This window comes from Galeopterus variegatus, unplaced genomic scaffold (assembly GCF_000696425.1).
Source record: "Galeopterus variegatus unplaced genomic scaffold, G_variegatus-3.0.2 Scaffold1074, whole genome shotgun sequence".
NCBI classification, from domain to species: domain Eukaryota; kingdom Metazoa; phylum Chordata; class Mammalia; order Dermoptera; family Cynocephalidae; genus Galeopterus; species Galeopterus variegatus.
Genome location: NW_007727185.1, coordinates 76,783 through 90,176, shown reverse-complemented (window position 1 = coordinate 90,176; position 13,394 = coordinate 76,783). Strand labels below are relative to the sequence as shown.

The 13,394-nt window shown below is 42.1% G+C and overlaps 1 protein-coding gene across 1 annotated transcript; it reads left to right on the top strand.

The window, feature by feature from the left end:
- The first annotated feature begins 7,549 nt into the window (after positions 1-7,549).
- On the top strand, positions 7,550-8,213 carry MPC1L (mitochondrial pyruvate carrier 1-like). Its single transcript, XM_008574610.1, has one exon. It carries the CDS (start codon positions 7,640-7,642, stop codon positions 8,072-8,074), a length of 435 nt encoding a protein of 144 aa, XP_008572832.1. The 5' UTR covers positions 7,550-7,639; the 3' UTR covers positions 8,075-8,213.
- The last annotated feature ends 5,181 nt before the right edge of the window (positions 8,214-13,394 follow it).

The following is a 13,394-nucleotide window of genomic DNA, read 5'->3' as shown; positions in this document are numbered from 1 at the left end:
AGTGCACTTCTGGTGTTTTGGCTGATACATATAACCTGAGTCTAATCGTCAGGAAACATTGGGCGAACCCCAATTGAGGAACATTCTGTAAAACGACTGGCTTGTATTCTTCAAAAATGCCAATGTCACAAAAAACAAAGAAAAGCTGAGGAATTATTCCAGATTAAAGGGGACTACTAAATGCCCTGCATTATTCTGGACTAGGTCTTGTCCTGAAGAAAAAAAATGCTATAAAGGACATTGGGACAATTGACAAAATTGGAATATGGACTATAGATTAAAGCATTAAATCAATGTTACATTTCCTGAATTTGATAACTACTATAATTACATCAGATGATATGTTTGTTCTTAGGAAATACACATTGAAGTATTAAGGAGTAAAGCAGAATGGTGTCTGGAACCTACTCTCAAATGGTTCACATAAAATAAACAGTAATGTGTGTTTGCACACACACACACATATGCCCCAATAAAGAGAATGAAAAAATAAACATGGCAAAGTTTAAAACTGGTTGTTGCGGCTTGTACTGTGTCAGCTTGGTTAAGCTGGAACCATGTTTCCCAGAATCCTCTTCCCAGTGTGGTTCCAGAGACAGCTGTGAGAGAGTTGGCGTACAGAAGTGAAGCGTGACTGTCAGAGGGTCGTCATGGCCGAAGGCAGAAAACAGGTGCAGAAGTGTCAGCAGGTTCCAGCTTGTTCTCACGCTCCTCCTTGACCAACAGGCCCATCACCAGCCCCTCAGACCTTCCCAGCAGCCTCCTTTCAGAACCTCAGGCCCCACTCGGCTTGTTGCCACCTCTGGTCGTCCAGGTCCCGCTTTCAGACACCATCACCGCCCCAGCTCCTTCCACAACTCTGTTCGGTCTAGTCCCTGTAATGAGTCCCTCATCACTCAGTGGCTCTGCTTCCCTGATAGAAGCCTGACATTGGTGTCTGAGAAAAGGGTATATGAGAGTTCTCTGTACTATGCTCACAACTTTTTTGTAAGTGTGAAATATTTTCAAAACAAAAAGTGTAAAAAATCAGATTTCTATGTTTTTATATATTTCTCTAAGATTTAAAATATTGGATGATCCTCTCACTAAAAACTTTTAAAAAGTTTTCATTTCTGGTGCAAAGACTAGGTATTAGGAGTAGGCACTGAACGATTTCCTATGACAGAACAGGGTGGCAGAATCTGCCACCCCAAAATATGCCTCTTTGACATAAGGATTATTTCAAGCTAAAGACACTTGAGAAACAGCAGATGTAAGAAAGGCATTCTAATCTTCCCCTTTTCTTCCTGAAAACGGGAGATAAAACCCCCCATGGGAAAGATGCCGTCACTGTACTAGAAGAAAGAAACATTCTTTGATGGGGAGTTGCAGCCGAGAGAATTCTGCAGGAACAGACCTTGTTAAAATAACTCTCACCTTCCTTTAGCCTCCACACATAATTTAGCTACTTTTCTGCAATAGCCTTTCTTTGTTCAACCTAATACAAAAGCATGCAGGCTTTGCTAGTTCCTCGGGTCTTTATTTCCTTATGAGGTTCCCATGTTATGTAAAACATATTAAATTTGTACATTTTTCTCCTGCTAATCTATCTTACGTTAATTTATTTCTCAGGCCCAGCTGAGACGCTAAGAGGGCAGAGGTAAAGTTTTACATCCCCGACAACAGGATCCTCCAAATGAAGCGGTGGCAGGAGAGCGGGTGGAGGGAGACGTTGCAGCTTTCTGCTTGTTTCACTGCTGACCTGAGGGGTCAGGTCAGTCGTCTGAATACACATGGTAAAGCAGAGAGGAGAAACAAAAGACTAGGGGGGAGCAGGGGCTCAAGGGGGCTGAGCACAACCAATTCCCTTTGCCACTTCATTGCACTGAGGGACCCAGACCGGACCGCAGCACAAGGGGCATTTTATAGCTAGAGAAACTGAAGTAAAAGACACTAACATTCTCGTAGCTACTGGCAGATGCTTGATAACCCACCCAGCCTTCAGCCACTGGATTCACATGAGTAAAACAGCGACGAAGGCAAAAGATTAGAACCAGGGCCACAGATGGCTCTAAAATTACCTTCAGCAGTATCTGAAAATAGCAGGGCCAATATACCCATCTATTGTTTTATTCATCCAGCTTCTCTTGAGGCACAACGCTATTTATTCCCTTTAGTAGAACTGAATAGCAAATATTCCAAGGAAATCAGCACAGGATATGGCAAAACAAACAAAAAAGAGCTTCATAAAATACTCAAATCTTAAGTGTTCCATTTTCATAGCCATAATTCGGGTACAGTTATATGTTTTTGTAAATGTTGGCCAGTATTCCAGGGCAAATTTAATGAAATATATTTCTGATTTTTATTGCTTTAAACCACAAGACAAAATCATTTAAAAAATAAAATGTTTCAATCATTATAGTAATATTTGATTCAGGCAAGAATCATCAATGGATACTAAAACTAGTGGGATAAATATTTGATGAGGAAATAGATATTTACATAGTCTCAAAGTATCTCCCCACAAATTACTTATTAATTACAGAAGACTTTACAGTGGAGAGAACTGGCGAGCACTACCTTACCATCACTAATGACCAGACAGACATGCATGCCTCCCCATGTGATGCATTGCCAACACACACCACTTCCGTGCTGTTCCTGCCCCAAATCAAAACCCCGAAGGTAGCTGTCTTTGTTTGTTCAGGCTGCCATAACAAAATACCTTACCTTATAACACCAAGGTCATGGGTTCAGATCCCCATACTGGCCAGCCACCAAAAAAACAAAAACAAAAACAAAAACAAAAACACCTTAGACTGGGTAATTTATAAACAGTAATTTATTGCTCACAGTTCTGGAGGCTAGGAAGTCCAAGATCAGGTGCCAGCATTTGACGTCTGGTGAAGGTTCTCTGCTTCCAAGATGGCTTCTTGCTGTGTCCTCATATGGCAAAAGGGCTGGAAAGGGAAAAAAAAAGGGACTAGAGTTCTATTTTCAACCTCTTTTATAAGGGCACTAATCCCATTCATGAGGACAGAGCCCTCATGACTTAATCACTTCTCAAAATGCTCTACCTTTTAAGACTATTGCCTTGGCAGTCAAGTTCTAACATATGAATTTGGGGTGGGGGAAACAGACACACATTCAGACCACAGAAGTAGTCATGAGGGCTGGCTGGTTAGCTCACTTGGTAAGAGCGTGGTGCTGATAACACCAAAGTCAATGGTTTGGATCCCCTTACCGGCCAGCTGCCAAAAAAAAAAAAAAAAAAACAAAGTCACGAGGAAACATCAAATAAACCCAAACTGAGGGACATTCTATCTAATAACAGGCTTGAACTCCTAAAATGTCAAGGTCATGAATGCCAAAGAAAGGCAAAGGAACTGTTTCTAGATTAAAAGAGGCTAAAGAGACATTACAATTAAATGCCATGTGTAATCCCAGTCTAGATCCTGGACTAGAAAAACAAAATTGTTATACAGGACATTGTTGGGACAATTGGCAAGATTTGAATATGGATTGTAGGTTACAGTATCACATCAATGTTAAATGTCTTGATTTCGATGGGTGTATTGTGGTAACATAAAAGAAAGCCCGTGAGTGTCTACATGGTTAGGAAATACACACTGAAGTTCTTGAGAAATACCCTTTGGGTAGACAGAAAAGTAAAGCGAATGTGGCAAAATGTCACCAGTTGGTAAATCTAGCGAAGGGCATATGGGAGCTTTTTTTGACATTTCTTGCTTTGTTATTCCTGTTTTAGACTACTCTATTCTGTGAGTTACAAATTATTTCAAAATAAAAAGTTAAAAAGAACAATTAAACAGATTCAACATCTGGTTCACTGCACTGGGATTCACCAAAGAGTTGTGTAAGTCCAGGGTTGTTCACATCAAGCAGAGTTTCATAGGGCCTGTCACCAAGAACCGTGGTCAGAAGAAAGTGTGCAATGGCACCTTTTCAAGACCGGGGCAAGGTAGGAAAGGTATGAATCTATCTTTGCATTTACTTATCCTCTCTCATCATTTTCCTTTGAAAGATGATAGTGAACTTGCCAGCCATGTTCATGTTAGTGTCTGTTGGTCGAGTCACACAGTAGGCCCTGACAGCTTTATGTTTGAGAAGCAGCATAAAGAGTAGAAATGCCACTTTCAATAATATTAATGGTAAAGAAATATCTTTCAAAATAACGATAAACCTTTAGCTGTTTAGTCTTATCTATTAAAACACGGTGAAATATACAGCAGCACTAATTTACCTGTGGGGAGGGGTGATCACAGGACAGCATTACTGATGTTCTCTAGTCCTAAAATTGTTTTGTCACCACCTTTGCCTCAGGTAAAATTCTCTACAGCTTTGCTCATTCCTAGCCCTGTATCGTTCTCAATCTACCTTGGAGACTCTTTTACTTCTATGTCTCCTTTCAACTGCTGGCCAAGTTCCATTATAACGTCTTACACTCCATTTCTAGCATGGGGCTGGCCCAATCACTGAGACTGTAACAACCAACAAGTATCTACCAGGCAAAAATCTTGTACAAAAGCTACGTATAGCCCTGCATCTACCAAGAAAGTCCCTTACACATTGTCTATACCTCCATTCCCTAGCTGTAAAATGCCCCTCCGAACAGTCACACTCTGTCTTGTTCACTTTGGGCCACATCCAGTCAATGCATAAGAAAAGCTTGTGGGGAGAAGGAATATTTCATTTGGTGATTTGTTCCCTGGCCTAAAGGAACTTACAACATAGTTGGAAAGACAAAAACACATCATAAATTACAGTGATTTGTAGAGAGGATTGATGTGAGAAACAGGAAACCTTAATCCTGTGTCACCACGGCAAATGACATAATCTCTTAAGGCCTCATGCCGTCTTTCTAAAATAAGGGGGTTGGATTGTATGACAATAATGATAACAGCTAAAATTCACTGAGCACTAACTATATACCAGGCCCTATAGTAAGCACATCCCATGAATTAACACATTGAGACCTGACAATACTGCTGTGAGGTAGGTACCACTATCATCCTCATTTTACAGATAATATGTGAGATCCTTTTAACTCCAAAGTTCTATAATTATGTGATTTCAAGTTAAGCAATATGGTAGATTGTATTTTCCAAAGGTGGCCACAACAATATTTCCCATCTTATAAGCTCTCCTAGAAGTGTGACTTTGATACTTCTGCCTTTGAGAGGTGAGTCTATGTCCCCTCCCAGTGAATTTGGGTGGGCTTGTGGCTATAGAGAAAGTGATGTTGTGTGACTTTTGAGGCTAGGTCTATAAAAACCAATGTAGCTTGTATTAGTTTTCTATTGCTGTGTACAAATTACCACAAATGCAGTGGCTTGAAACAAATGCTTCTGCTTGATTCTCTTTTTACACTTGCTCTTGGAACTTAGCCACCATGCTGTGAGGGAAGCCCAAGCAGCCTGTGGAGTGGCTCATGTGGAGAGAAACTGAGGTCCCGCAGGCCAACAGCCCCAGTTGAGCTCCTAGCCAACAACCAGCATCAGCTTGCCAGCCATGTGAGGGAGCCACATTGAAAGTGAAATCTCCATCCTCAAGCTGAACCACCCCAGCTGGTAATGCATGGAGCAGATGAACTTTCCCCATTGAGTCCTGCACCAATTGCAAATTTGTGAGTAAAATAATGGATTGTTGTTGTTCTAAGCCACTAAATTTTGGGGTGATTTGTCACACAGCAATAGGTAATCAAAACCAAGTAACAACCTATGTGGGATGATCTACAAATACTCAAATCTCCTTGTGGACAAGGAGTGGTAGCTTATATTTCTTTTAAAATGTTGGAGCATCTGGCAGTGTAAGCCTAAAATGCCATTCAATACATGGTTGCTAATTTATTTACTTTTATACAGATATTTTATTTATTTTTATTTGTTTATTTTTATTTTGGGGGGGCAGCTGGCCAGTGCTTGCTGATTTACTAATTCAAACTTATACAGAACTTATTTACACCAGTATACCAGTCATCCATATTTGGAAACCCAGCATTTTAAAAAGATTATCTAAAAATTATGCCACTTTCCTTTTCAACAATGGCTATATACAGTCATGTATCACTTAATGACGGGGATATGTTCTGAGAAATGCATGGTTAGGTGATTTTGTCGTTGTGTGAACATCATAGAGTGCACTTACACAAATCTAGGTAGCATAGCCTACTAGTCGCCTAAGCTATATGGTATAGCCATTATAATCTTATGGGACCACCATCATATATGTGGTCCCTCGTTGACCGAAAAGTTATGTGATGCATGACTATATTTTAAAGCTATATTTGCAAAATATTTGGGATTAAATGAACACAGATAATAAATATTAATTTTTAAAGGTACAATGGGATTGTGTAAATCACTACATGAAGTATTAGTATTTCAATGCATATTCAATTACTTTTCCACAATTGCTATTTTTATTGGAAAAAGTAGAAAACACTAGGAAAGTAATCACCGGTTTCGTCATTAAAGAATTTTCATCAATGGATATTAAAACTTTTAGGTGAAAGGATGTTGGAGGATAAAATACCCGCACAATTTGGAAGCGACTTCCCCTGGATTATTTGTTGGTTAGAGAAGGGGAAAGGTACCTTTAAAATGGAGAAACCTGGAAGACAACTCCTTAACCAAGTGATCAAACTTAACATCACCAATGATGGAACAAAGTGACCTCATGTGCCTTCCACTGTGATGCACTAGGGACACAACATCACCTGTGTAGTTGTTTTGCCAAAAAAATGTTTAACTTAAACGTAATTGTGAGGAAACAGTCAAACAAACCCAAATTAAGGACATTCTGAAAAACCATTGGCTTGGATTATTCAAAAATGTCAATGTCACAAAAGACAAAAAAAGCTGGTGAACTCTTCCAGATTAACGGAGATTAATCTAGGGAGTTAACTAAATGTGCTCTTTGATTGGATCTCTCCCCTCCAACAAGAAAGAAAAAAGCAGCCATGGAGTTATAAAATTTAAAAATGCACTGCATATTAGATAATAATGCTGTACTAAATATTAATTATCTAAGTGGATTATTGTGGTTAAGCAGGAGAATGCCCTTGTTCTTAAGGGATTGATGCTAAGATATGTAGGGGTGAAATGTTACTAAGTCTTCAAGTAACACTCAGGAGAATTGTGGAAGGACTAAAATTCTGTACCTGGTTGAGGAATTCTGTGTCAACATCTAGTCAACATGTCCATAGACTAGACAGAACAGGCAAAGTTGCCCCCTGTGCAGCTCAGGAGAAGCAGGCTGTGGGACCCTCACCTCCCTGGGTGGCACGTGGAGCTCTGAGTGCTACGAGATGGCCACAGCACAGTGAGGATGAGGGGCAGGATGTGGTTCCGCCTCTGCCAGATGGACAGACACACACGTGCCCGCTTACACACACAGGCAAACATGTACGCATGCTCACTCTATGCCCTTTACGGCAGTCACGCCAAGCTGAGAGCGAGGCCACACCCCCAGCCCCCACAGGCACAGACGACAGCTGCACGTGCTGCCCGACGCACTTTACGGCAGTCATGCGAAGGCTCGAGGCTGGGACAGAGGAGGCTACGGGTTTGGAACTCTAGGGTCCCAGTCGTCGTGGATTTGGCCATTCGTCCGCTGGCGCTCCTGCCGCTTGGCGATCATGGCCAGCGTGGTAGCACTTTGGCGAAGGACGAGAGACTATGTGAAGACCAAGGAGTTCCGGGAATACCTGACCAGCACGCACTTCTGGGGTCCTGTTGCCAACTGGGGTCTTCCGGTGGCCGCCATTAAGGACATGAAAGCATCACCGGACATCATCAGTGGTCGCATGACGACAGCGCTCATCTTCTACTCGATGGCCTTCATGCGCTTTGCCTACCGCGTCCAGCCTCGAAACTTGCTGCTGATGGCGTGCCACGGCACCAACGTGGTGGCGCAGAGTATACAGGCGGGCCGCTACCTATGCCATCACTATGGCGGCGGCACGGAGGCGGCCCCCCCTGCCGAAGCCTACGACCCTCCGACTACCCTCTCCAAGCAGGAGGACGCCAGCCCCCCCGCTCACTGCACCGGGGATCTTTTGAATGGCCGATAGGGCTTGATCAAATCTTTGCAGGTTGCAAACGATGAAAAAAGACCAATGAGACTTTGGTTTTGACTCTGAAACGGTGCGACTCTGATTTAAACCTGCAGCTTTATTAATAAAAAAAAATAGAAAATAGCACCACACTGAAGCTGTTGAGTGTTGCCTGTTTTGTGAACTGTAAATGTTTTTTAGAAAGTGAGGGTAGATTAGCTGGTCTTGCTCTTCATGGAAACTGTGACTTGAGGATTAGTTTATATGGGGGAGGAAGTCTTTGAATGAAAAATACTTCTAATTATCCAATACCTCATAACTTTTTGTTGTTTTTTAAGCTCTTTTGGGAACATGTTTTTGTTATTTGTTTGGGGTGTTCAGGGCAAATAAGGGTGCTTAGTATTGCACATGACTTTTTAAACTTCGTACAATCACACATCTCTTCACTAAGAAAAATCCGGGGCTATTTCTACTGAGGGAAATGTTTCAAAGTAGGTTTAAATTAATGTAGTGAGATCCAGTTCAGATTTTTAAGGAGTACTTATTAAGAGAACTTAGAATCACTTGCTGACCAAGAGCAATAATAGAATCTACCATGGAGACGGGATAAACAACTCCCAGGATGGTTACTGTCAACCCTGGATTCTAAGTAAACACAAAGTAAAAACGACAAAATCATAATTTTTTCCTCCTTTTCTTATTCTTAAAAATGGGGGAAATGGTAGTTTGTAAAACTGGTTAACCTACCACCCTGGGTTGAATGCTAGCCAGGGTTGGGGGGTGAGGGTCAGTGGTCAACAGCAATAGCCCAGAGTATCCCCTTAGGAATCCTGTGGGTGCCACTAACTTTTCTTAATCCAGGGAGCATGAGAAGAGGGAAAAGGGAAGGGTGGAGCTGTGGAGTGAGGCCATTACCACTACTGCAGAGGCAGTCTTTGAGGATTTGACCCCAAATTTCCCCTTACCCTTGCCCCTGGAGGACGCACGAAGTTCCAGAGTGGTTACTGGGGAACCCCAATGTGTGTGCTTAGAAGTGCTTAAACCTTGCTTTTGATAAAGATTTCAAATGCAAAAAAAAATCACTATCTGAAAGGTTCTGAAGACATCAGCTCTTAGATAAGACAGGCACAACAGTAGTGGAACTCTGAGAGAGTCCCCCTTTTCTTCTGTGGCTTCTAAGCAGAAGTCCTCTGTGCGGGCAGTCTTTCACATTCTGCATACAGAGGGAAAAACAAACTATGGGAAAGTATAGTGTATTAGCTATTGCTCTGTAACAAATCACCCCAAAACTTAACTGCTTAAAACAACAAATATTATGTCACAATTTCTGAGGGTAAGGAATCTGGGAGTGACTTTGCTGGGTGCTTCTGGCTCAGGGAGTCTCAGCTGTTGTCTGTAGCTGGAAGATCCACTTCCAATCTCACTCCTATAGTTGTTTGCAGGAGGCTTTTGTTCCTTGTCATGTGGGTCTTTCCATAGCGCTGCTTATGACACAGCTCAGCTTCCCCCAGAGTGCTGTTCCAAGAGAGAGCCCAAAATGGAAGTCCTAGTTGTTGATAGCTTTATTTTGGAAGTGACATACCATCACTCTTGTTAAGCTCACACAAACCAACCCCGGTACACTGTGGGAGGACGATACCAGGAGGCAGGGATCGCTAGAGGCCATCTTGGGTGCTGGCTATCACACATGGTTCTGAAATAAGAATTCTCATGTCTTTCTAACACTCAGTAGAAAATAATAAAGCATGTAAGGTCATTGCCCACCCTCCCAAAGAGATGTCACAAAATGCTCAGCTTATAGTTGTGTGGTCATTACTAATGTGCATATATCATAGAGCATGGGTTTGAGAAGCAGAAGTCTCTGGAAGATAATAGTAGCTCTTAATATTTTAGATAATTCAGACTACAATGCAGTAACAAAAACCAGTTCTTAAAGTTATGAAATGAATCATAACCTTATATCAAGATTTTTATTAAAACATTAAAGGACTTTTTTTTTCACTTCACTGAGTACTACATGAGTAGAAATTAATATTTTTTAGGCTTGCATTACAAAAAGCATTTTGTAATTTGAATATATTTCAATAAAAGGCCACTGTCTGTTGTAGACATTTCGGAGCAGGTAGGTTTCTAATTAACCTGGTAACGGAAAAGAAGGCAATCTCTGCTGCTAATTTCCTATCACTGTACACTTAAAATTTAGAGGTCAAAACAATTAGAGAAAATATCAAAAAGAATGCAACACCTCCACTCCAATGCAATGCTCTACTTACCTCATCAAATTCAGAATATGCCCAACCAAGAGCTCTAACCCTTTGTTGCCTAGGATATTATTTTTTATTTTTTTATTGAATCATAATTAATCATACATATTTTTGGGATTCAATGTTGACATATGTCGATCAAATCAATATTACTAGTATGTATATTGTTACAAATTATACCTTTTGTTTATGGCCCTTGTCCAATCTCTCCCTATCCCCCTCTCCCTCCCCCCTCCCACCACCGATAACCCTAGATTTCTTCTCTCCCTCTGAAAGAGTAGTGTTTACTCTGTTGATTTGTTGCCTAGATGATCTGTCCAATGCTGAGAGGTGTGTTCAGGTCCCCCAATATTATCATAGAGCAGATGCTTCTTCTGTCACTTTAGAATGGGCTTTGTGGAGAGAGACATTCTCTTCTTTTCTTTTGTCTCTGTTGGTGACTCTCCTTGCGACAATGCACTCCAGTGGCTGGTGGACCATCTGCCTGGTGGTTGTGACGTCTAGCTACTTTCACAGCAGCTGTGGTTACTGTGGTGGGCCACCCACATGGAGGTGATGTTTTTGGCATGCTCCTTGGCACCGGTGGTGTGCCTGGATGTGTGGGGGGTCCAGTCCCCAGCTCAATGCCCCAGGACCCCAGGCAGGGCCCCGAGGCGCTGGTCGTGTAGGATATTAGTTTTTAAAGCCATATAGGTAAGTAATTAATACTTTAGTAAAAATGGAACTTTCAAATCATTAGGGTAACAGTCATTTCATAATCTCCTAAAACTCTCAAATGTAATCCTTTCTGACCTTGGCGATTTAACTTCAACTGTCTATAGATCTCTACCATTACTTTATGAAGTTAGTAACATTTTCTTTTTTTTTTTTTTTTTTTTTTTTTTTTTTTTTTTTTTTTTTTTTTTTGTCTTTTGTCTTTTTTCCGTGTCCGGCAACGGATCACAACCCTCAGTGTTGCCCCCGTACCGGGCCGGGGACCGGCAACGGGATTGCAAGCCTCGGTGTTGCCCCCGCGCCTCACTCAGCCAGTGAGCAGGAGCCGGTCCGTATGTGGGATCCGAACCCTCGGACGGGAGCGCCGCCGCGCTTCCCAAGCGGCGCACTATCCAGTGCGCCACCGGGCCGGCCCAGAAGTTAGTAACATTTTCTTTTTTTTTTTTTTTTTTTGTCTTTTGTCTTTTTTCCGTGTCCGGCAACGGATCACAACCCTCAGTGTTGCCCCCGTACCGGGCCGGGGACCGGCAACGGGATTGCAAGCCTCGGTGTTGCCCCCGCGCCTCACTCAGCCAGTGAGCAGGAGCCGGTCCGTATGTGGGATCCGAACCCTCGGACGGGAGCGCCGCCGCGCTTCCCAAGCGGCGCACTATCCAGTGCGCCACCGGGCCGGCCCAGAAGTTAGTAACATTTTCTTTTTTTTTTTTTTTTTTTGTCTTTTGTCTTTTTTCCGTGTCCGGCAACGGATCACAACCCTCAGTGTTGCCCCCGTACCGGGCCGGGGACCGGCAACGGGATTGCAAGCCTCGGTGTTGCCCCCGCGCCTCACTCAGCCAGTGAGCAGGAGCCGGTCCGTATGTGGGATCCGAACCCTCGGACGGGAGCGCCGCCGCGCTTCCCAAGCGGCGCACTATCCAGTGCGCCACCGGGCCGGCCCAGAAGTTAGTAACATTTTCTTTTTTTTTTTTTTTTTTTGTCTTTTGTCTTTTTTCCGTGTCCGGCAACGGATCACAACCCTCAGTGTTGCCCCCGTACCGGGCCGGGGACCGGCAACGGGATTGCAAGCCTCGGTGTTGCCCCCGCGCCTCACTCAGCCAGTGAGCAGGAGCCGGTCCGTATGTGGGATCCGAACCCTCGGACGGGAGCGCCGCCGCGCTTCCCAAGCGGCGCACTATCCAGTGCGCCACCGGGCCGGCCCAGAAGTTAGTAACATTTTCTGAATTGGCAGAACTAGTTTTCCAGAAGTTTTGGTCACCAACACACTTTAGTCATTTCCCAGAATTCAGGTGTTTTATGCTGAGTTTAATATGTAATTGTTCCTCCTTAGGTTCTCTGAGCTCCCTGGCAAGAACAGGCTAAATCCAAAGAACTGCCTTATCTTTGCTACTATAATGCTAACACCATTTTTCTCCTCTAATTCTTTTGAAACTGCGAACCACATATTGCATCCCAGGGAGAGGCTGACAATAAATCGTATTGCTGGATGAGGACAAAGCACTCCACGATGAAACTAAGCCGGCCCTGTGAGGAAGGAAATCCACTGACTAGGCTTTTTCCCATGACCTTGATCATTCGAAAGTGCCCCTGGAGGTGGAGCCACAAAATGAAGGCTACAAAATATTCCAGGAAATGTGACACAGATATCTTGCGGTTTGAATTTATATTGTTCCTGTCTCTTCATTATTTTGAAATTAAAAATTTTAATTAAAAAATTAAAAAATACCCACGTGCTTGTTTGTTGTAAAATTTTCACATGGAAGTATGCAAAATAGAAAAGCCAAATTCCTTTTTTTTTTTTTTTTTTTAATTTCCTCGGCCAAGTGGAACATGATAAGATTTTCATGGACTGAAGGACTCACTGGTGAATCACAGCAAAATATTCCAATTTCCCTAGCTGATATGGACTCAGGTTTGGTCAATCAGTCTCTTATTTTTATTTTTTGTAGAATTGTGGTGTAATAAAGAAAGAATGAAACCTAGCCTTTACCCTACATCTCCTCAGCTGTATGGCCCCAGGCAATCTTTAATGCACTCATCTTCAAAATGAAACGGTAAGTAAATATCCTTTAAAATTCTTTCAATTTTTTGTTTTTGTCTAATTTAATATTTTTAATAACTTTTCAAACCTTTTATACTTAGCTAAATTCCATCAAAATAAATTTTAATTTTTTTTTCTCTTGGTTGCAACCTAGTCTTTTAAATTAATTAATTAATTAATTAGTTAGTTAGTTTGTTTATTTATTACAATGGATTAACACTTTTATTTTTAATTTTTTTTCCCTTGGAGATTTTTAAATTGTTTTTATTTTTTTATGTGGTTGATTATTGTGGCCAATTATCGAAACCTCCCTCCCTCCCCC